Here is a 25967-nt window from a genome sequence, read left to right on the forward strand (position 1 = left end):
TACTCTTCTTCAAATGCATATTTTCTTTCAAATACTTAATAATAAATAGCAGATTAAATAAATCACAAAATCAGATCACTGAACACAAATGAACATTTCTTTCTCTTTGGTTTCTTTTGTGTTCTCATTTTCTTCTGCATAGCTGGGTTTTGAGTACTAGTGTGATTTTTAGTCCAATAATCATGCACCATCCCGTTTCTGTCCCCCACTGCTTTCTTGCTTGCTTCCCCCACTGTTTTCTTGCCCTCTGGCTGTCTGACTCTTAACTTGTAGCTGTAGGAATAGTCCATGTTCTTCGGGACCTTTTCTGCACTGACAGTTACATAGTCACTCAAATAGGCTGGCTTCATCCTCACTCTGGAAGGGTAACGTGTCTGCTGTTTAGCCTCATCTTTAGCCTCGCCCTCATCTGACTGCACAGTCTGGTTTGCCTGAGGTGTAGCTACTACAGTCTCGTGCACTTGCTGCTGAACCTGCACAGACTCAGTCTGGTTTGCCTGAGGTGTAGCTACTACAGCCTCGTGCACTTGCTGCTGAACCTGCCCTCGTGGTAGGAGTGGAGTATTTATCTTAGACCTACCCCTCCATCTCGGCACATATAAATCATCATCATCATCATCATTAACAGTCTGGCGCTCTACAATGGGTGGGATCACATACTTCAACCTGTGCGTCTGCACTTTACCATTAGCATTAGCCATACATTTCTGGTCGTTCACTGTGTTCAAATAATACATTCTGTTGTACAAATATATTTTGAACCTGGTATCTCTGCACTTCAGAACATTGTTACCTTTCTGGAAAATAACAGTGGCACCTCTGGTGGTTGCTGCTTGCACCGAAAACATGTCCTGTGGATATGTAGGAATGTATAATGCCCGTCTCAGGGTAGTTGTGTGGCGCTGCCCCCTGCTGTCGATCAGGATCACCTTTGCATCTCCTCTGCGCTCCGCCACTCCCCGACATCTCGTACCGTCAGCCAACTCCATACAGTGTTCTTTAGGCTGGAAACTGCCGTCGAAACTTGTGAACTTTGTGATGTCCGTGATGACATGGGAAGTCGCTCTTGTGTCGACCATCAGACCCGTCTGTCTCTCACGATCACGATGTCCTCTTTCGGCTCTCACTTGTTGAACTTCGGCATCACAGTCTCTCACCCCGAATGAGTACTCGTGCTCGCTGTTCTTCTTCTCCGACACTCTCCGTGCCTCATCTCGCCGCTGTTGTCTCCTCCTTCTGCAGACCGCGTACCGGTGTGTAGAACGTTGACAGTATTCACACCACTCCAGGCGTTCGCACATTTTGGCGATGTGGCCTCTCACGCCGCATCTGTAGCACATCCTACCGTCACCAACGCTCACCGTCCCTCGCTGGTCATCATCAGGACTTTCATGTAGCATAGACATAGACGGCTGCGGCACTCGGATCTGGGCGCTCATGACAGCGTCATTTCCTGATGCTGCTTCAGCCGGCTCTTTGACTGTATAAAAGGCTCTCAAGATCTTTAGTGCCTTGCGTCCATCATCCGTCGCTGCTCGTGTAATCAGCGACAGGCTCTTGCTGTCCAAAAACTGGACCAGCTCTCCATATGCCATAGCGTTCTTGTCTTCGTAGGGCACATCAACTTCTTCACCCTGAACGGGTGGCTCGAGATCTTTTAGGACGATATCCTTCAACCCCTGTAGTCTCAAATGTCCCAACATCCTCGTCTCCCACAGTATATATCTCTCAGCATCTCCGTCGAAACACAATCTTGACCAATGAGTCTGACCACTCGAATCAGCCCGCATGGTTCCGTTCTTCTGTTGTTAGCCTAACTCGAGACTAGTTTGGCAAAGCACACCGACAACAAACTTTTCACCTCGTAAATAAATCCGGTCTCTCTGGGCCCATAACCTGTTGAGTTTCACAGCTGTAACACTGCGTGTTGTACCAGAAATATAAAGTGAAGAAATTATAGACGGAGGAAAACACTGAAGAGTAAATAAATAACACACCAGGAGGCATCAGCTATGTGTTGCTGGGTCAGTAGTATGCACATCTCTGACAGGTTTATTTACACCGGGTTATATACACATAGTTAACAAGCACTTCCTGTCTGGTGTTAGGTACTTCACAATAAGAGTAATATCAATAATAAAATATATATACAATTCAGATCATTATTCCAACACGCGGCTCACTCAAAATAGCGCTGCTCGTAACAGACGCTACCCGAACGACGGCAGCGATCACAACACTTTAGCTTTTACTACAGACATTTGTCCTAACCATAGAGCACAACAGCGCTAGGACGCGCTGTTGTGAGACGCCATAACGATACTTGTTTGTTGTTGTTCTCTGACTAGTTGCTAATCTCTAGACGAGTGTGTTCCGGTCGTTTCGTGCGAGCGTCACTGATTGGCCAAATTCTGCACACGCCTAATGTCTGGATAGGCCAAGCACAATGATTGACACATAGGGGGAACAATGAAAACCGGTCCTGTTGGGAAGAACCAAGTGAAAGCAACAGAGGGATATCGTTGACAAAAGTTGTACTTTTGTAGATCAGTCATTTGATCCTTAATAAAATGGCCAAGATATTTAATTAAATTTTTATTCCAGACCTCGAGACTGTCTGATAGTTTAAACATGAAAGTTAAGGCGTTTGTCCTCTTTACTTCTACATAATCTGGAACATTTACATAGGCCTGATCTAATAAGGGTCCACTTGGTTACCAACTCTCCATAATCAACTACACTTTAAAAACAAGCCCAAATAATCAACTACACTTTATTTTTGTCAAATACATTTTTAGTAACAGGTTATAAATTATTGTAAAATTGGTACAGTAGGCCTATACATTATTTTTCTTTAGAAACAAGGCCAACTAATTATAATAAGCAGACATGGCAACACTGCTGGTTGACTAATGGAGGAATGAAGAGAAAACAGCGCCCCCTAAAGTCACAGATCACTGCTGAAATATTAGAAGGGCAAATTCTGTACTTTGGGGTTTCCAGTTCAACAAGTTTCAAATGTAATTTCCCCCCCAATTTCAATGAGCAATACATCATATGAAAGGTTACAGTGTGCAGTTTCATAATATGTAAAGAACTGAAAAATGACCATGGCCCCCTTATATATTAAACTACTGTCCCCGGTCACATATTAGAACAGCGCTTTTGCTGGCATTGTATTTTATATCATGTTGCACACAATATTTAGAGGAAATGTCAAGGAGCTGTTGTAAACCAGCACTACTGGGACTGAGGACCGGTCATCTGCATACATCAGATGGTTTACTAATGTTTCTCCGACCATGTATCCTGTGTGTCAAGATATTTAGTATATTTTGCAGTTTCCCTGCTTGAAAGAGATGGTACAGACCATAAGGAGATTTGGGTTTCACTCATACAATGACCACACAGTTTCCTTCTTTCCAGTATAATGCAGTCAATCAATACATATACTTTACATGTTTTAAACACCTGTAAATATATTTTTTAATTAATAGCGTCTCTTTATCAATTCGTTTTAAATCAATTCATTTTAAACCGTTTTATACATAATAATTTCATGAAATGTAAATTAAATAAACTGAATTAATTAGTATCATTGAAACATTTTATCAATCAATAATCAATTAAAATGTATTTTAAATAAAATAATCATGTTCATTGTTCATGTCCAATTGGCCATCATATTTCCTTTAACTTCAAGTCATCACAGACAACAACAACAAACAACAAGTGTCCATGAACTGGCATGCAACCGGCTTGATCTGTAAACAAATAAACAGTTCTCTCTCACCGGCTGTCTCTCCAGCTTTTATATGGCTGCACCGTTCTGCTCTGATGTTTCAGTGTGTGTTGCTTCTGTTTGGATGCACTGCTGTTTCTCATGGAGGTTTGTGTAGGATTCCTCTTTCCTCCTCTCTTCCTGTGTTTGGTCAACGTCCTACTCTCAGGTGCAGTGAATGCACTGACGATGATTAGTCAGGCAATTGGGGAGTGATTGAGTGACAATCAGCTGAGTGTCAGTGGCAATCCAGTTTCTAACCCTTTGCTCTCCTTTTCTCCAAGTTGACTTCACACTGTGTTACAGGTTCTCATTTGAGCAGATTTCACATATAAATTAAATAAGAATTCCCCCCTGCCTCACGCCATTGCTTACACCAAATTGAGCTGATATACTTAGTCTCCCACACCATTTCACCCACATGTTCTGGTGGGCGTACCAGTAGGCCACGACCCTCACAATAAAACCGGGCACTCCTCTTTGCTTCATTTTCATAAAGAGCTTATGGTTAATCCTATAAAAGGCACGGGACGCATCATTATAGACTCATAGAGTATAAATGTACAGGATCGAGTGTGATGCATGTCTTGAAAGAGGGCTGACTGTCCAGGACAATACCAAGGTTCTTGGCTGTTGGAACCGAAGTTACCAGGGCGTTGTCTATGAAATAGTTAGCTCCTGCGTGGGGCATGATGATGATGATGATGATCGAGGCACCCCGAGAGAGCCGGCAGCTAAGCAGGTGGCCACGCCGGGCGGTGTGATGTGCACTTCTGTGGACTCAGCACCGGGCAAGTTGCATACTTCACTTGTAACTCTAAAATCTTCTAAATCTCGTGAATTTTCACGTCCTCCTTGACAACATGCCTTTCGACAGGACCGCCCATTGGTCTGACGCAGGGGAGCCCCGTCGTGCCAAATAGCAGACGCCATGTTCAAATGTGGCCCCATCTCACACACACCCACACACACACACACACACACACACACACACAAGAGGCAGGGGGAGGGCAGTGAAGTGTATGCTAATACTGAGGGCAGAGAGGTAATTGTCTGGATGACAGATGGTAATGAATTTAAAAATGTACTCATTCACTAGCACAGCAGGACGCCCTGATGATGATGACACACACACACGCTTTTTAGACTTTTAGTTTTTAAATTCATACCATGAACCCATTTTTTCACCCACTGTCAATTAGGCTACCTAATGTAATCCTGGGCAGCGGGCGCTACACTCGCTCTGCCAACCCAGGGAGAGCAACGGACTGACCTCAATGCATGAGCGACCAAGCCTCTTCTTTTCATCTGACAGGGGGTTGTTTCCCAGTCAGAGTCAGTTTAGAGACCAGGATTACTGCATGATCTTTGTGAGGGTACCTACCCTAGGGGACACAGGGAGAACATGCAAACTCCACACATAAATACTTTAAAGGCGTGGTTTCAAAATGTTTCAAGAGTAGGCCTAGCAAAATAAGACAGCAACATTTACCATATGTGTGCATGTGCATATCGGGTGGATCTGTGGCTTGGCAAAATTGGCAAATTTTGAGGATGTTTCCTCAAAGTAACCGTATAGTAACTAATAATCTACTACTTTATCCAACTGATATCCAAAAGTTATGTACTTCTACCCCACTACATCTCCCACTACATCTCAGAGGAAAACATTTTTACTCCACTACTATTATTTGAAAACTTTAGTTACTTTGTAGATTTTGATTATTAGACCTATTATAAAACACACTAACCACTTCAGCCCTACTTTCGGCCATTTGAAAATAGCAGATCTACAATGTGTCGCGATGCAATATGCAACACATTGTGAGCTTGTACATCGGCTGTTTTCAAAAGATTTGTTTATACAAACGATCAAAGGGAATCTAATGCGCCTCAAGCCTGACATGGCTAGTCCGGTGCATCACAGGAACAGGGACAAGAGTTTCGATTTTGCACAGAGTCATGTGGAAGTTATATTTGTTTATACCTTTTGAACTTCTGCACAATGAGTACTTTTCCTTTTTGTAGGCTACTTATGCCGCCACTTTTGTACTTTTACTCAAGTACATTTTGAATACAGCACTTCTTCCACCACTGTCTGTGACCATCTAATGACTGCTGTGTCACCGAGTTTACACACCCGTCCTGCCTTCTTCCCATCGCTGCATGGACCATTAACTCAGGTAAACCTCCATTATAATTTATCTCATTCTTTGTTCTACAACAATTGAAACCGTGGCAAACTGTCCATCATGAGTAATTAGCTTAAAGCCATGCAGTCTGCTATAACAGCTTGTTGACAGTGCTGCTGGGAAGTGTGAGTTAATGTCACTTAATGTGAGTTAAACAGTAATGAAACACGCGTACAGCCTGGCCCCAACTGTAAACACACATTGGTGTGTGTGTGTGTGTGTGTGTGTGTGTGTGTGTGTGTGTGCGTGCATGCTAGCTAGCGTCCATGTGTGCATGCGTGGCATTCTATCGTGCGTATGTTCGTGCATGTGTGAGAGAGAGGACCCCACTGAGCAGGTTAACAGGTGGGGACCGGCTCTTGAACCCGATCATCCCATTTGCCAAAAATAGCAGGTCTATTGTACAAGTTCACAATGGGTTTGGCGCTTTTGGCTATATTGTCCGCCAAAGAGACTTGGCTCCAGTGGCGTGCACAGATATACACACCTGCCCTTGCCCTCTGGACAGCAATATGTCCTTTTGAAAAAAGGGGGAAAAAAGTACATTGTACAGTATGTGGACCAGGTGACATTGATACATTTTTGATTAAAAAAAGCTTCTAATATATTATTTATGCCCCAAAATCTATACATCTCACACTATTAAGACAACCGGCCGGTTCCACGCGCTGCACAAGGTGCCCTTTTCTCACTTGAGCACCTGCCCCTCTAAATTAAAAAAAAAGCCTGCCGATATCCCAGGACAGTGTTGTGTGATATTAGTCTGGCTTATTAGCCAGGCTACCTCTAAATGTCTGTGCACGCCACTGCTTGGCTCAGAGGGAAATACTAGCAAGCAGACCTATAGAGCCATGGGGGACTCCAGTCTTCTAAGGGTTTAAGTGCATAAAGTCCTCCTGTCTAATATCCTGACTCCTGTCTAATGTCTAATGAACCACTTCAGCCACATTTCGGCCATTTGAAAATAGCCGATCTACAAGCTCCCAACGCGTTACATGAATATTTACTGTACTATTGATACTTTTACTCTTAAGTAAAAACTTTGAGTACTTTTTCCACCACTAAGTTTAAGGCATGTTGGGGGAACTGCAAGGAGTTTTTTCCTTTTTGGGAGGAATATTTACAGGGGAGTGTTAATGCCAGGTGTACATGGTCGTGAGAACGCCATGAGATGACATCTGCCAGACAGATCATCTGAGAACATTGTGATTGGATCTCAGTCTGAGTCAGACCAGTCAGTGTAAAATGCAATCATCCTGGACACGTTTATTCCAGAGTTACATAATCGCCACCAGCAACAACTATCTCAAGTTGGCTAAATGTTTGCACATATTTCTGGATGTTGCTCAGGCTTGGCTGATATACATAATGTGTATGATAGATCACATGTTATTATAATAACATGAATGTGTGTAAAGGTGGTTGGTGTAAGTTAGTGATTCTTTTTTTCATGGCGTACATTTTTTCAAGCTCATTGTCTACCGAGCAATCTTCGTCCCTACTCTGTCACCTATGGTCATGAAGCGTGGGTCATGTCCGAAAGTAAGGTTGCGGATACAAGCGGACAAAATGACTATTCTCAAAATGGGTGGTTGGCATCTCCCTTACAGATAGGGTGAGAAGTTCAGTCATGCGAGAGAGACTCGGAGTAATCCAGCTGCTTCTTTGCTTGGAATTGCTAACCTACTCCCATGTCTCCCACAGTCATTTTTGTAATTTTTGTTCAACTTTGACCCCTCTGTCACATGGAACTATTTTGTGCTGCTGCCGGCATAGTAATACTGGACACAAAAAATTGTTCCATGTGACAGAGGGTTCTAAGTTGAACGAGAATTACACAATATGGTAGAAATAGGTCAACAATATTAAATTAATGGCTAGTTTTGTGGATTAATTTATTTTAATGCGTGCCCCCCAGACCCCCACAACATCCGAAACTACTTAATATTCACCAAAACCAGACCAGCTAACTCCCATCACGGGACTCAGGCAATCAATTAATACCTTTGCAACCACTATATTAATGGGAAATATTTCCTACAGCTTTAAAGTAAAAAAAAAAATCTGAACTAACACTTTAATGTGGTCAAAAGGGCAGAGGCAAAAGGGAAGGCCATCAAGCCCCCATAGCCTGGTGTAAAATAGCACAAAATAATCAATATCTATAAGTGGCAGTCCTGAGAGGTGTGGGCTCACTATCCACACATTGTCAACAGGGAGAACAGACAAACCACTGACGGCTCAGCCATTATGTGCAATGGGGCACATTGCACATAATTTCTCCCATGGGAGAAAGAAAGAGAAATGTTTATTCTACCATGTAACTCTAAAAGCTACTGTGAATGGTGTTGCACCAAAAGATGTCTTTATTCTTTATTCATATGGATCCTCATTAGCTGCCACTAGCTCTTCCTGGGGTCCATGACAAACAATTCATATAACACAGCACAATAAAAATAACACAACGCAACACAATAAAAACATGTACATTCTTGCAAAAATACATTCATAATACAAATTACATTTAAGACATTAAAAGTAAAAAATAAACCTCAACCTCAATCAGTCCCATTTAGGGAAAGACCAGCTGGGCCACATACCGTCCGCCGCTCCCAAACTATACTCTGCCGGGAGTGGGAGGTATGGAGCGTGGAAGGACTATAGGCTCTGTGGGTTGACTCCTCCTCGGGCCCCTCCTACATGTAAATACAATTACAGCACCATATTGTTCACCTACAACAACAACAACACAATAATGCACGCCTATTGTCTATCTATCTATCTATCTATCTATCTATCTATCTATCTATCTATCTATCTATCTATCTATCTATCTATCTATCTATCTATCTATATATCTATCTATCTATCTATCTCAACACAACAGTGTAAAGAGGTGACTCTAAAAACCAGTTATATGAAGCGTGCGTATCTTCTCGTCGTGTAGCAGCCTAGGCAGCATCCAGCAGTCAGCGTGATTATCCCATTTGCATCTTAACGAGGTGGCTTATATGAGACTGGAGGGAAGGAGGGCCGCGAATATTAAGTATGGGATGCAAAAAAACTAAGTCTGTCTAGATTGCGAACACAATTGGCCCGTGTTCAGTGGAGGTCATCATTGCACGTATACTCCGCAACCTGCCAGCGGGGATTGTCGGGCGCGGGGACGTGCAGCGAGTGTTAAGAGAGGTAAAATCCTGTAAATCCCGTAAAAGGGCACAAAAATAGCGAAAATAGCAGATCTAAAAGCTCACAACGCGTCGCGCTGCGACGCGTTGAGAGCTTTTAGATCAGCTATTTTTGGGGAACAACCCAGCACTCTTTTGTAGTGGAGATGTTCAATGCAAAATGCTGTGTTCAAGTTCTGGAGACTAAGGGCGCTTTCACACCGGACATGTTTGGTTCGTTTAAAACGAACCATGGTCCGCTTACCCCTTTGGTTCGGTTGGTGTGAACATGCATCCGAACTCTGGTGCGGATCAAAGAAACGAACCATGGTCCGCTAAAAAAGGCCGGACTCGGTTCGCTTCCAAACGAACCACGGTGCGGTTCGTTACTGGTGTGAATGCATTCGGACTTTATAGAGGACCAAATACAGTACGATAGCCAAAATAGCTGTCGGGCTTCGGCAGTTGTGAGGCTGCATTAATAATTAGTTATAAAAGCATGTATTTTTTACGGGGATCACTATTGATATGACAGCTGACAGTCTGATTTTATTTTAATAGTAGACGCATGTCGAGGCGCAGCGCAAATGTAATGGCAGCGTACGAGGTTCACATGCGCAAAAATAACAGATGTATAATTATCGACACGGAATGGTGTACGGTATATGGTACACGTGGATGTAAGCTTGTAGATCTGTTTATTTTAAGCATGCGCCGCCGTCACGCAAAGTTATGACAAAGCATGCGATGCATGAGTCTTCATGCGAGAGTTTCTCTTTCAACTCGTGTCCCCTCCTTTTTTCTGTCTGTCTGTCTGTCTGTGTGTGTGTGTGTGTGTGTGTGTGTGTGTGTCAGTGTGTGTGTGTGTGTGTGTGTGTGTGTGTGTGTATATTTATATGGGAGAGACGCAGAGACAGAGAATTTGAAATATTTAAAATCATCCATGTCGCGCACGGCCGCACGTATAGAGAAAAAGCCAATGTTAAATAAGCTATACACAGGTGGTCCCAAATGATTAATTGATTAGGCCTACATCACTATAGCAAAAGACGTAAAACTAGGTCAACTCAATTAGCTGCAGCGGAGCTTTTCTGACTTGAAGCTCAATAACCTACTAACTGACCACCTTCAAGTTTAAACCATAAGATGACATGGAAATGCCCGCCGATTTGATGCGCAGAAATAACATATATCTAATCGGGTCAAGGTGCACACATGGAAGAAAAGTCATTTTTATCGGGGATACCTTGTAGGCTATACGTCTCCGTGAATTGTATGCATCAGGAGCAAGCACATTATTGTTCAAACACCTGCTCATGTTCATCTGTTGCTCTTATTTGGCTAATAAAATAATTAATAAGAATGAATGCAATAGCAAGTTGTTGCTTCTCTTCTCTCTCTGTGTGACTGAAGGTTGCCCCAAAAATTGTAGACAGTGATTTCCCCTCATGTTCTTTTTCCCTCACTATTTGGTTCGCTTAACATGTCCACGTGTCATTTGTTTACATATTTGGTACGCTTTACAAAGTCCAGTGTGAACACCAAACGGACCAAAATCAAAATGCAAATATTTGGTCCTTGGTCCTTGATCCGGACCTTCTAAGCGAACTTTGGGTGTGAAAGCGCCCTAAGAAGGGGGGAAAAAGCAATTCTCCTGAATGCTGCCTTCAGGTATGGCATGGAAAGGAAAGGAGTGGCATTTGCATTTCTTTCACTGATAGTAAATGCTGCATTCGTGGTCTGGAAAGGGCAGCTGTTTTACAGACGGGTAAAAGGGCAGGGACTGAAGCCCCCTTTGATGTCCATGTGTGCACATCCCTCCATCCCTGGTCGGTCGGGAAGATTGGGGGCGATGGAAGGTCCTCCCGGTGGCAGGATGGAAGTAACATTGGGGAGAACATTTTAATATAATTGGCTATAGTCTACAAAAAAAAAAAAAAAAAACTTTATTAGCCATTGTCACATGCCCTACACACACACACACACACACACACACACACACACGCACACACACACACACACACACACACACACACCCACACACACACACTTATGGAGAACAATGCACACACCTAAACGACAGTTTCACCCATTTAACTAACTTTGCTGGCTGACTTGGAAAACTGTTTTTTAGTCTCTTTACAAGTGTGAACTGGCCAAGACAAGAGGCAAAATAGGTGACACAGCTCTGCCAGTAACAAAATATACACAACAAAAAACAGGACAGAAATACAATGCTCATAAATACAGTACCCACTACCAAGAAGCTCAAAGGGAGAACAGGACATGTCCGCATATTTTTATTGTTGTAACTCACAGTGAATTGTAAAAAGAGACTTTGCAGGTATTGTCGCAGCATGTATATGTTTGTTGTCATGGGGGTTTGATTGTGATTGTTTGGCACCTGGCTCTCCTGCAGTACTGGTGTATTCCTTTTCTGAAACCAGCTCCTCGCCACTCGCCCTACACACTTGCCCTTGCTATGCACGTTCACGCGAGGCTGCGCCATATTAAGTGTCGTCCGAAACCAAGCAGCCTTGAGTGGAAGTGGCTTATAAAGCCCTCAAGAGCGAGTCTGTGCCGATCTAGCTTGTGCAGCCCTGCTCTCTGTCCGCATGGAAACCGCGACCTACAAATGTAAGAACCACCACAAATAATTGATGAATAAACTCCTCCTAAACAATCTTCATCTGATGCAGAATAGGCAACGCTCCAACTGATGTTCACAAGGGCTCTTTATTTACCCCACCGTGAAAAACTATAAATGAAACCACACAAACAAAACAACTTTTAACAATGATTTACAAACACCATGGATGTATATGACATGTCATTTTTGACAGTCACGCTGTATTTCCTTTTTCCATATAATGAAATCCACATGTCACACAAACATACACGATGCAATGCAATATAACTGTACAAACAAAATAACAGGTAACACAATTGCATGATGGTAACCATGGCAACGAATGGTGTCTGTTTCCTGTTTCTGCACAAGGAGGGCGAGTGTATTTCCAAACTGTTTTTTATACCCAGCACCCTAATCAAAGGAACTTGATTCAGCTGGAGGGGCACTTCCTGACGAGGGAACCTCCCGAGAGCACTTCAGGAAGTTCAGGTCAAGGGACTGGTTTCAGAAAGTGCCCTGGTGTGATCCTCTTGACTGAGTGGAGGAAGGTACCAAGTGCTATAGAGCAGGAGGGGTGTCTGTCTGTGTTACAAGAGCTCTTGTGTTATGTTTTCTATGTATCTTGATGTTGGGTAATGTACTGTATCTGAAGGTTTAATTGGTTTAGTTAAACCAAGTAATTGTGTAAGTTAACTCATGGGTCATAGTTTGCCTTATTTGAGTTATGTGGTTACCAATTAGTTCTGTGTCTTGGTATGGTCTCACCCAGTATAAAAGGGAGGCTTGCAGGATGCCGAGGTTCAGTAGTGGCTTGGGCAACAAGCAGGTAACACCCAGGGAGAGCTGCTAGGGGGGTCCCTTTTTGGAAGGGTTTATAGCCTAATAGAGTTTCTCATGTTCTGGGTTTGTTTTCCTAATTTGCTTTCAAGTAATTTTCTGTCTTTTGTAAGTTTAGTCTTCAGTGTTTCTTTTTGTTTGTCAGGCCTGTGTTTCCACTGTGAATAACCTGCATCGGGGAGAAATGAAACACCCTAAAAGGTATACACTGACACGGAGCAAGACAGGAACGCCCAGAAACGTCACATCCGGTTTTAGCCCCAGGTAAGAATTTTCTATGGCTGGCAATGCAACTTGGTCCAATCCTTAATCACATACGGACAAACATCTATGCCGATAATATCTAACTTGCGGAGGTTAGATTGCAAATACGTTATTTACTAATTCTAGCAACAGTGACAGAACTTGGACGTTGCAGAATTGGCCTCAGGTCTTGATGGGTTATGGACTTTTAAAAAAATTACTTCACCTCAGCCAATCACATTGATTATAATAAACACTATTGTCGTCCCGTCAATGCAGGCGTGGTTCATGCTGACCTGAAGTTGTTCCTGGAGACCAACCTGCCAACGACTATCAAGAAGAAGGCCATGCTGGGTGTCAGCGATGCCAAGATTGGAGCAGCTCTTCAGGAGGAGTTGGGTCTCTCCATTCAGACGGGTGGGGTGGTGAACGAGATCCTTAGAGGTGAGGAGATGCTGACATAAATGACGGGATGTGGGCTTTTCATAAGGCCGTTTTTAAATCTGTTAACCTATTTAGTAAAAAAGGGAGCCTTAGGGCCGATTCATACTCTTATTTTAGAGCCGACTAAAAGTCGGTAGTGCCTAAAATGTGGGTTCGGGGGGGGCGGGTACCGTCCTAAAGTCAGCTCTGCTAATTTCTGACGTGAGTTTCGAGCTGTAGTGCCGAAATGATTTCGGCACTACAGCGCGAAATAGCAGTAAAATAGGAGTGTGAATCGGCCCTTAAAGTACAGAATGAAAGCAAACATGCCAAGACTTTAATATATTGTTAATTGTGTTTAGTTAGTGCATTATTTAGTCCTCACATAAGTGATTTCATGGACAAAGTTTGGTTGGCTAAACATGTAGATTAATAACATGCCACTAACGAAGTATGTTCCTTTATACACACTGCATGGCTGAAGCGGTAAACTTATCAGCATTGTGTGACCAGTTACGTGCCCGTAGTGATTTGAAATGGCCGGGGCTGTTGTGATGTGATCATTTGACCCTGACACCTCCTGATGGTTCATACTGAAAGTCTGAACAGCCAGCGTGAAGTGAACACACTGGTCCCTGCCTTTGTATCATGTGACTAACTATGCTCTGTCTGTTGGTCTTCTCCTCAGGAGTGCGTCTGCACTTTCACTCCCTCGTGAAGGGGCTGCCGGGCGATGCTGCCTCCAAGGCCCAGTTGGGTCTGGGCCACAGCTACTCGAGAGCCAAGGTAAAGTTTAACGTCAACAGAGCTGACAACATGATCATCCAATCCATCGCTCTGTTGGACCAGCTGGATAAGGACATCAACACCTTTGCCATGCGTGTCCGGTAAGGGGCTGGGCATCCACAAGACCCAATGGGGTTGAACTTTACAAACTGGTATTTAATGGGTTTTGTTATGGCTGTACATCCATTTCACCAATGGGATGTTGCAGTGCTGTGAATGTTATTGCACATGTAGTGTGCATTAGCTGGCCTTAAAATTGAACAAATCAGCTGTTGTCTGGCAGGGCTGCACCATTGGGACAGACAGGTTTTTTTTTTAACTTAAACCTACGTGGTGTGGATGTCCTGCAACTCCATGGTAGTGCAGCCATGACATTAAATTAAAACAGTTTAGAGCCATGTTAAAAGTGATGTGAAGCCCTTTTTAAGCCCATCATGGACTGTTGAGTGTCCTTGGTGACTAACACAGGGGGTAGATTGAGCTCTCCCATAAACCTGTGGTGATGGCACAAATCCACACTGCGGATCCTGTCGGGAGAGACAATCCACACTTGATTGTTTTACAGAATGTCTAGCTATATGCCAATGTATTGCCAGATTATGTCCCTAATTTGCTACCCTCGTCACCCCTTTACTCCAGTGAATGGTACGGTTACCACTTCCCAGAGCTGATCAAGATCGTAACGGACAACTCTATGTACTGCCGCATGGCCCGGCTGATTAGCAACAGGAAGGAGTTATCGGAGGCGAGCCTGCCGGCGCTGGAGGAGGTGGTGATGGATGCCGCCAAGGCCCAGGCCATCCTGGATGCTTCCCGCAGCTCCATGGGTGAGCAACGGTTACATTAAAATGTTTAAGCCATGTGATCTGAAGCCCCTTTTATGCCCATCATGGACTGATAAGCGTCCTTGGTGTCTAACACAGGGGGGTAGATTATGCTCTCTCATAAACCTGTGGTGATGGCACAAAACCACACTGCGGATCCTGTCGGGAGTGACAGCCCACACTTACTGGCAAGATGCATTATTTATAACTCAAAGGTTTTCAGTGTTTATAATCAAGACATGATCCCCACCCCTTTCCTCCAGGTATGGACATTTCCCCAATTGACCTGATCAACATAGAACGGTTCTCTGTACGTGTGGTGTCTCTGGCTGAGTACCGCCTGGAGCTACAGCAGTACCTCCGCTCAAAGATGAGCCAGGTGGCGCCCAACCTGGCGGCCCTAATCGGTGACGTGGTTAGTACAAGTCTATTGTGGCTATAGTCTCCATTACAATGCGTTGACGTAGAAGTGGGTTAATGATATGGACATTAATTCATGATTCTGCTAAAGGGGCGAAGTGATTTTGTGTGGCAGTGTTCGGGTATAATCTTTCCTGATTCTTACCTAATTTTGAAGTCTTTCTTCACTATTCTAAAATCATAGGCCATGCTCATGATGTAATGATGTCAATATAATCTGTCAATCCCCTGAATGACTGTGCTGACAGCATCCATTATATCTGAACATCATGAGCTGACCTGGACATGTATAAAGACATAGATTTGAATTTTCAGTTTTAAGACTGTTGCCATTCTATTAACAAGTGGTTAATTTATTTAGCAAAAAAAACTTTGTGTGTAGGAAAAAAATATCTATCCTATATAAGCAAGTTATTGGTTCGAAAGTTTGGGTTCTGTTTATTTTCGGTTAATGGAGGGTATGTGCGTGGCATCATACCCAGAAGTTGTGTGGGAACGCCTACTCTCACTGAATTACAAAAAAACACTTCATGGCATTGACAGAACATGCATCCAAATAAAACATTGTTTAACTCACTTTGCCACTCACTTTATGCATGCACGTACCCTTTATTGGTTAGTACAAGTCTATTGTAGTTTGTACAGTCTGAAAGTGGGTCCTTTTGAAATGGCTTTAGCTGAACAGGAGGCTTTCACAAACCTTGATGCTTTCACAAACTGATTTTAAACCCTCTTTATTTGCCCCACAGGTAGGAGCTCGCTTGATCTCCCATGCTGGCAGCCTGACGAATCTGGCCAAATACCCGGCCTCCACTGTGCAGATCCTGGGAGCAGAAAAGGCCCTGTTCAGGTACTGGGGCACCCCCTCCCTGCTTGGGCATATGGTGGCTACAGTGATGGCAGGGCTGGGCCGGAGCAGAGCAGGGTGACTGGAGCAGGCCCACTTTGTAAAGCCTCCTCTGGAGTGATCCCTCTCACATACACCCCTCCCTTAGTCTGAGCAGCCACTTAACAGCACTGAGGTAGAGAGACTTTAAAAGCTTGCAGTTTGTAGTCAGAGATTCTTTGAGCAATGAGTCTTAAAAAGCCACTGCTTTTATATATTTTTATTGGCAACTCCAGGTGTATAGTACATTTTGTGTTCTTTGTTTGAAAGACAAAGTGACATTTCCCCACAGAGCTCTGAAGACTAAAGGCAACACTCCCAAATACGGCCTCATCTTCCACTCCACCTTCATCGGCCGTGCTGCTGCCAAGAACAAGGGCCGCATCTCGAGATACCTGGCAAATAAGTGCACCATCGCCTCGCGGATAGACTGTTTCTCTGGTAAGCGGCAGCTATCAATCTGTAGCCAGTGTCCTCCATCATTGGCCATTTAACCTTGTGGCATGATTTGCAATGATGTTCAATATTTTTCGTCAACAGTATTCATCCTTCGGGTTGATGGTGACAAGTTATTTGACTGAGCAAAGCCAATTTGTTCTGCAGAGTGACTGTCTTCGGCTCGTTCTGTGCAGTCAGCTGATTGTTGCATTTATTTTGACAGAGATCCCCTCAAGTGTGTTTGGGGACAAACTGCGTGACCAGGTCGAGGAGCGGTTGTCTTTCTATGAGACGGGTGAAGTTCCACGCAAAAACGTTGACGTCATGAAGGATGCTATGAAAGAGGTGCGTTCAGTTGTATGTATTGTGGTTGTGTTTTGGTTAATGAGGCTACTTTGTGGGGTTGGTTTTGTGCAGACTTTTCTTACGGTTACCATTGTTTTTTTTTTTATGTTTACTTTGCTGTGAGTGATGACAAACCCTTGCCCGACTTGTTTGTGGGGGAAAACTGATTTAATGAGCCTGACGCAGCACAATACAGTGCACACTGGCATTCTTTGGTTATTATGAGTGTAACGGGGTCTCTCTCTTCATCAACAGGCTAGCGACGTCACAGCAGAGATCAAGCGAAAGCTGGAAAAGAAACACAAGAAGCGTGAGCAGAAGTCAAAAGAACTTGAGGAAGGAGGTGCCGAAACAAACGGCCAAGCAGAGGTTTGTTTAATGCTTTGGCAATATTGGACTACATGCATGTCGCTAAGATATGACTACTCTATGGTCATTTTCTCAGTGTACAACATGCTAGATCATGCTGACTCCGAACCATTGGCCGGTCCCATCCAGTGGACTGGACCACTGAAGTGATTCAGACATCAACTATTCATAGCAGGACTTGGTGTTCAATCGATGATGAAATGTGTTCCCTAACGCTCTTATTTACTGTGGCCAGGATGTGGTTGAGAACGGGGGCACGGAATCCAAGAAGAAAAAGGAGGAGGCGGAGGAGGCCCCTGCTCAGGAGAATGGAGGAGACGAGACCCTGGCCAAGAAAAAGAAGAAGCGAAAGGCGGACGACATGGCGGCTGAGCCAGCAGAGGAGGTCCCAGATACCCCGGTGTCTGAGAAGAAGAAAAAGAAAAAGGACAGTGATGACGAATAGAGAATTCGGAGAGAGACTGAAACCTGAGCTACTGTACAGTTTTGTTTTTATATATATATTACGTGCTTTAAAGGGGGAATACCACAATTTTCAACATTGACCTATGTCTTTGAATATACGGTACCTATATCTAGAATTTGGGGTCATGTGATCAGTGACATCACAAAGATGCTCTTTGCAAGCCAAAGAGTAAATCTTTGTCATATAGAACACTTTAATTACAGATGTGACTACATTTTATGTCATTAATACTTTATATTAATGACATATTCAATGTTGAAAATGACTGGTATGCCCTAAGTTACAATTCATCAGTTATGTTCGTTCTGACTGACGTGTCAATGCAACAATGGAAATTACAGTAAAGATGGTTGGCACATTTGAAATCTGATCAAATAACTTTACCCTTGTCAACCAGTAGGTGTCGTCATATTTCCACCTTACACCACTTAAGGTGTACTTATAGTTGCACTGTATTGATATACTCTGCAATACTGATGACCTGTTGGTTAAAATAAGGACCGGATTGTTTAACTGGATGCCATGTGAATACTTTTTGTTTTTTAAAGAAACCTCAATGCACTTTATGCTGAAGTGTTCAGCCCTGTGCCTTGATGTGTTCTTCTCCCCTTAGTCATGTAAATAAATGCCAGTATGTAGTACTCAAATTTACTTTTCATTTTCAATGTAATTATCTGTAAACTTGATTAAAAGTAAGGCTTTTGGAACATGATTGTTTACTTGTAAACATCTTTATACTGTGATATATCTGACTTAATCTATATCTGTATAGGGTGGGGTTGTCATGTCTCCTCTTGATGTGAGTTTTTGAACATTAATAAAACAAGTTTATTCAGACAACAATGTAGGGGGAATGGTTGGGTATAATAACCCTCAATGTCACTGGGAGGCTGCTGAAAGTTTAATTCATTAGCTTACATTAATTTAATGTGGGCGGAAATTGCGGAATTTCTTTTTCATTTTTTTCAAATCCTCAAATGATGAGAAACGGCGCGCTATAGTTAAATTGATAATCGCTACTCTGCGCAATATTGTTTTGAAAATGCCACAAATTGCATTGCAGTGAACGAGAGCAAATCACAACTTCCCCCGGGGGTGGGCGGAGTCAAGGGCTTGACACAACTCGGTGTCATTGTATTGCTGGATTCTGTCACTCGGCCAACTTTACAGCCATTATTAGTTTAGTTATAATTATTGCATAAAAGTTTGTGTACAATTCAAATCGTGGAACACATCTACCTCGATCCCACACCCCAACCCAACTTTGAACACTGGGTAGTGATTTTCCACTACTACATTACTCCAGGCTCCAAGGCTACTAATTACACTCAAATGAGGCAGACGGCAGCAGTGTTTTCTTCTTAGTAGAAAAACAGATGGAGTTTGTTGAATTCATCTCATGCAATATAGGTATAGGGTCACCTGGGCATTCTTTGTTGCCTGTGCGTGTCCAACTGAGGGCCATGAACGTATCAGCCCGAGCCTGGCTGGCACCGTACTAACTGTAATTATCATGCAAACAACCTTAGGCAACATCAAATGCCAAGGCAGTAATTTTTTTATCCACATACCCACATCCCTGTTTATTTAATAAGACAATAGCATATTGTCAACACAAAAACAAATTGATATTATTAGTCGACTAGGTACCGTCCAGTCAACAGATATATCACAAACAAAATGCAGGTATACCCTTCTGGGATGTCCCATCAGTGTGGTGTTGCTGACAGGCAGGACTGAAGGGATGAGATGACGTATACAGTATGATGATGAGAGTGCCCCTCACTTAACATGGGTGTGATTTTTTATCCTCAAGTATGTATCTGGTCCACCCCTGTGTAAATCCCGAAGTGGTTTGGCCCGCTCTGTCGTTCGTAAGTTAGGAAGTTGTTACACCGCCATCAGTGACCCATTGTGCTTTGTACTATGTGGTGATTGCGTAATGATTCTAATAATACAGGATCAGGATTCAATAGGTCACCACTTTTAGTGTCACGCACTGTTCTCCTGCTCTATATATATCCCCCCCTAGCGTTCGGTGAGAGTTGCGCCACTGGGTACACACACACACAAACAGACAAAGATGGGCATAGGAGGGGCTAGCGCGGCAAAATGCACCCCTCAAAAATGCTATGTACAGTACAGTCATTAATCTGTCATATCGGATAAATGATGATATTATCACCACCATTATATCTGTCGTTAGGGGATTGGGGATGTTCTTCCTAGCTGAGAGGCTCCCCAATGCCAAGAATGATGGATATTTTAACACTTAATTTGTGCTCAAAGCACAAATGTTTTTTTGCGCGACACAAATATTTTTAAACCGTTGTTTGAAAAGTTTCACTTTGTTTTGGCTCCTTTCTGCCTCAGCTACAGTTCTGTATCGATTGTGGGAGAATGGGGTTTGAAGGGTAAGATTAATCGTTCTTTAAATATAATATAAAGCACAACACCATTATTTAATATTGAATCAGGACGCTGTGGGTACTTTCTCTTGACTCAGATCTGGCAGGTTTATTTAGTCTTTACAAGCTATAGATTAAATCGTCTGAGCAAGCTATACTGTAAGAAATCATATTAAACAAGTATAGCTCAGGATGAACCAATTGGGATTATAAATTGTATTGTTGAATTAGGCTCCGGCTCAGGAAATATAGTAAGACATAAATTACAAGATTATGTTTGGCAGATTGTACAAGATTGTGTCATAATCTTTGTGTTCCAAGATTGTGTTCAAGATTGTGTTGAAGATAATCAAGTGATGGCCTAGAGACGAGTACAAAAACATATTCTAACATCCTTGAGCCCTCCTTTGTCTTCACAAAATCCTTTGCTCTCTCAATTCTCATTCATATGGCGTCAGTTCAGTTTTATTTTCGGAATGGAGGACATACAGTTCATACAGTACATAGCACACATAGTTTCCTTTTTTTCTTCTTTTTTTCCTACTCCTTTTGAGTGTCCGTAGCTCATGCCCTGTCCGATCCGAAAAAGGTCTAGGGAGAAGCCATAGCCTTGTCAGGTTCTACCCCTGGAGTCCATTTGTGCTCGTGTAGCAGACCGATAGGACATCTATCTATCTGCCTACACAGTGCATACATTCATGCTGTCCTTAGATATATATACATTCATCTACACATTCATATATGTATATATATACTAATAACAATTGTAGTTAACCCATTCAGACCTGAGTTAAAAACATTCACTTTGAAGGAATATATATTTAAAGATTTGCGCCACATTTTTACGATTTTTCAAAAATAGCAGACCTACAAGCTCGTAGCGCGCGCTATGAGCTTGTAGATCTGCTATTTTTCAATAGCTAAATTATAACATAATGTTTAAAGCATCAAAAGGGGTTTCCGCCCCCAAAATGGGTTAATAATAATAATAATAATGGTATAATATATATGACATGGTTTACTATACCCACACAGCACACAATGTGTGTTGTGGTCTACCAATAATGGTCCACTAATAATACACGACACGGTTTACTGGCTCTGAATAGGAGACACTTAACCTTTGACCTGCTCAATGGTCCTCAGTGACAGCCCCTTGCACGATAGTCAATAGTTATTACTTTCTAGGGTTAGTGCATGGTCAATGGACCGGAGTCTGACGTCAATATCGTCCACAGGTTCATATACTTTTTATTTTTTATTGAAATCCCCATAGGGGGGGTTTTAGATCGCCTCATATAAGAACTACATGTGTTTGGAAAATAAACATGTCATTCCGGCCGTTTCACTCATATGGATTTGAAGAATCAACTGACTGAGAGAAATAATTTTCGCTAGAAACTGTAGACTGTATCAAATTAGCTCTGGTCCATAGCTCTAATGCGTTGCATTTAGAGCTATATATTATGTTACTCTCGACTTCCGGGGCTCGCATGTAGCGTAAATTAAAATAACGTTTTTGCTACTCACCAAAACAAAGGCGGGGTGTGTCATTATAGGAAGCCTACTTTCCTTAGTGGAAGCACTCTGAGCCCCCCACCACATGTATAAACGATAGGCCTACTTTTTGGGCAAAAAGGGATTTAGTTTCCACTGTGAAAGAAATACTTTTAGTTACTCCACTGCGCCTCCTACCGATATTGCCCAGAGAATTTCCCCACAGAGAATATTTCCAGTGAAAAAAAATCCCTTTCTGGTCAAAAGATGACCCTGTTGTTCTCCATAGAGAAACCAGGGGATGAGCGAGTGACGTCATGACTTTAGAACCAGGGGATGAGCGAGTGACGGCCCGCCAAAATACATTTTAGTCGACTAAATCAACTGTAGATTTAGTCGACTAAAATCTTATGAATTCCAGGTGACTGAAACTAAATGAAAACTACGGAAGAGACTATGACAAAAAAAAAAATCCACAGCTGGGAAACATACCAGAGTGCCAATGGGACATATGTGCTATGTTCTACTGCAAGGGCTGATGGGTAATAACCTCCATCACACTGTATATTATAATGTCAAATATTATGCATAGTCAGTGCGGTCTAAAATTGAGTCCGCCTTTTCTTGATTCCGGAAAAAAACTATGCAGTGAAATGTGGTTGGAGGCGAGCTATACTGTAATTGCACTCTGCAGGAAAGAAATCATACTGAGCACTTCAGACTAGCGCCAGACAGTCAATATATATACGTAGACCTCTTCATAACAGCCTCTCATTACACCTCGCCACTCAATTCCCCAATCCCGACGAGACACGGAATACAGACTAAAAACCAAGGGCACTCAAAAGCAAAGAAAGGAACTGGTTACAGGAAACAAAATTGAAAGTAATATCCAGTAGGGAACACCCCGCAAGCATTATGGTGGAAAGCTTTCTGTGATGATGGTCTGCCTCTCTATTGCGGTTGTGCAGTATATCAGAGTCAGACACTACTGTAGGCTTGTTGACGATAATGCCAGTATATCAGACACTACTGTAGGCCTGTTAACGGTATGCCAGTATATCAGACACTACTGTAGGCCTGTTAACGGTATGCCAGTATATCAGACACTACTGTAGGCCTGTTGACGGTATGCCCGTATATCAGCCACTACTGTAGGCCTGTTAACGGTATGTCAGTATATCAGACACTACCGTAGGCCTGTTGACGGTATGTCAGTATATCAGACACTACTGTAGGCCTGTTGACGGTATGTCAGTATATCAGACACTACTGTAGGCCTGTTGACGGTATGCCCGTATATCAGACACTACTGTAGGCCTGTTGACGTTATGCAAGTATATCAGACACTACTGTAGGCCTGTTGACGGTATGCCAGTATATCAGACACTACTGTAGGCCTGTTGACGGTATGTCAGTATATCAGACACTACTGTAGGCCTGTTGACGGTATGTCAGTATATCAGACACTACTGTAGGCCTGTTTACGGTATGCCAGTATATCAGACACTACTGTAGGCCTGTTGACGGTATGCCAGTATATCAGACACTACTGTAGGCCTGTTGACGGTATGCCAGTATATCAGACACTACTGTAGGCCTGTTGACGGTACTGTATGTCAGTATATCAGACACTACTGTAGGCCTGTTGACGGTATGCCAGTATATCAGACACTACTGTAGGCCTGTTGACGGTATGCCCGTATATCAGCCACTACTGTAGGCCTGTTAACGGTATGTCAGTACTGTATATCAGACACTATACTGTAGGCCTGTTAACGGTATGTCAGTACTGTAAATCAGACACTACTGTAGGCCTGTTGACGGTATGTCAGTACTGTATATCAGACACTATACTGTAGGCCTGTTGACGGTGTATGCCGTGGTAAGGATGAGTATCTACATAACCTGTATGTGTATGGATGGATGGCATGTGTCCAAAAGGTAAGAAATCACAGGAGTTGTAGGCTATTTGTCGCTCACAAAATGTCACCCAATGAAAATAATTCGGAGCGATGTTTTTTCACTGGTACAGCGATTGGCTTTGGAGGCAGTATGGCGGAGGCGTTTATCCATGTGAATTGCATTGTGGTTGCAATGGGAATTTAATCTCTGTGTATAGGACAAAAATAGCCCATTTGCTCAGACGCGTATGAAGTAAATGCTCCATGCGTTGTCAATGGGAATTTAATGTTGCGTGTAACACTAAAGCTTTGTGGTTGCTGCGCACACTATACTAGACGTATATCTCTGCTGTCCGGAGGAAAACCTCATAACTCCAAAATGTTCATTTTTCAGGAAATAAAAAAAAACCTTATATTTTCGGGTGCAGTACTTAGTTTAGACAGTTTTTGGTTTAGACTAGTCATTGGTTAGACCAGTCATTAGTCCTACAACTACAAGCTATGTCAAACCCTCACCCTAAACCTAACCTCCCACGGGAGGCAGCACACCTAAACCTAACCTTAACCAATGTCTAACCAATGACTAGTCTAACCCTAACCTCCCACGGGGCAGCACACCTAAACCTAACCTTAACCCATGTCTAACCAATGACTAGTCTAAACCTAACCTCCCACGGGGCAGCACACCTAAACCTGACCTTAACCCATGTCTAACCAGTGACTAGTCTAACCCTAACCTCCCACGGGGCAGCACACCTAAACCTAACCTTAACCCATGTCTAACCAGTGACTATAGTCTAAACTATAAGTATGCACCACATATTTTCAAAACAAAGCAATACAGCCTCATCAAAGTTGCAGCTGTTGTAACTTTATATATTGTCAATTACTTCCATGAGAGGGGGGAGAGGTGGTGGAGTTATAGTTGCTTTAGCAGACAGTTTGAGGGTCCGATGGACTTAAGAGGTTTTGTCCAAAGCTCTTTTTTACTATACTTTCCATTGGTTCAATATTGTCGAAACAGACGTAAAGGGTGTTCAATACAATAGCACTGATTTATGCCCCCAAAAACAGAGTTATGAGGTTTCGATATTGGATATTATGCAATATCTCTGACAGAGAAGTGCAGGGTAGGCTCTATGGTGTGTTTTTATACCCTCCACTGAACCACGTCCGACATGTGTCTATACTGTGACCACGATGATTTGATTATTCATTGATTAATGAAATGATTTATAGAGCTCGGGGACAAAAACAAGAGATGGAGCAGAGATGGATATGGATAGATTAACCCATTCTGACCTGAGATCAGATTCACACGAGGTTTCCACTGGACACACACTGGTCTGATTAACCCATTCTGACCTGAGATCAGATTCTAAAAATGTCAGTCATTCTTCGATTTTTCAAAAATAGCAGACCTACAAGCTCGTAGCGTGCCACTCGGTGGCGCGCTACGAGCTTGTAGATCTGCTATTTTTCAATAGCTAAAGCATAACATGATGCTAACACCAAAATGGGTTGTTAGCATGTTAGCATCATGTTATGCTTTAGCTATTGAAAAATAGCAGATCTACAAGCTCGTAGCGTGCCACTCGGTGGCGCGCTACGAGCTTGTAGATCTGCTATTTTTCAATAGCTAAAGCATAACATGATGCTAACACCAAAATGGGTTCCCGTTCAGAATGGGTTAAGGAAATGCAGAAGATTTTGTGAAATTATTCCCTACGGAGGCGTTGATAAGCCAAGTATACTAAAAAAAAAGATGGTTCTATAACTCGAAATTCAGACTTCAAAAGAATGATAATAATTAGATTAGATTAGATTAATATAGTTGGACATGGCGGATGTGAAACTTCAAGAAATGTTGTATTGCTGTATTTGAGGGAAGATTACAGAGGACATGCTGGGTGTATATCGAGGGAAGGGGTGGCTGGAAATACTTTATACCCATATAAAAATGGGGATATATACGTACTGTACAGATGTACAGTATACTATGGGGATGGCTGGTTTTCTGGGAATTTCTGTTAACCCATTTAGGCCTGAACAACCTCATGTTTCTATATCGCTGGTGCTCAATGTTTCATGTCAAGGACCACAAAAAAATGATTTGAGTCAAAAACGTTCGCTCTGAAAGAATATTGGCTCCATTTTCGTCACCGCTAAACCCCTTATCCCTAAACTTATTTGTCTTTTTTTATTTTACCATTTTGAAAAAAACATTTTTGAATAGTTCAACTAGCCAATCTACATTGACACGCTGTGAGCTTGTAGACTGGCCATTTTAACTATTCAAAAATGTTTTGCAAAATAGTAAAAAAAGGCAAAGAAGTTTAGGGATAAGGG

General features: G+C 42.7%; 1 protein-coding gene across 1 annotated transcript; it reads left to right on the forward strand.

Annotated features, from left to right (window-relative positions):
* Window positions 1–11755: 11755 nt before the first annotated feature.
* LOC308321909 (nucleolar protein 56-like) lies at window positions 11756–18516 on the forward strand (the record flags this gene model as incomplete). The annotated part of the gene is made up of 10 exons (XM_080773002.1): window positions 11756–11777; window positions 13132–13296; window positions 13964–14162; window positions 14701–14888; window positions 15149–15300; window positions 16055–16155; window positions 16484–16632; window positions 16853–16974; window positions 17230–17343; window positions 17579–18516. 10 exons carry the CDS (start codon window positions 11756–11758, stop codon window positions 17786–17788), a joined length of 1422 nt encoding a protein of 473 aa, XP_080629128.1. The 3' UTR covers window positions 17789–18516.
* Window positions 18517–25967: the final 7451 nt, after the last annotated feature.

The sequence above is a fragment of the Protomyctophum bolini genome, assembly GCF_963924005.1.
Source record: "Protomyctophum bolini genome assembly, chromosome: 9".
Lineage (NCBI taxonomy): Eukaryota > Metazoa > Chordata > Actinopteri > Myctophiformes > Myctophidae > Protomyctophum > Protomyctophum bolini.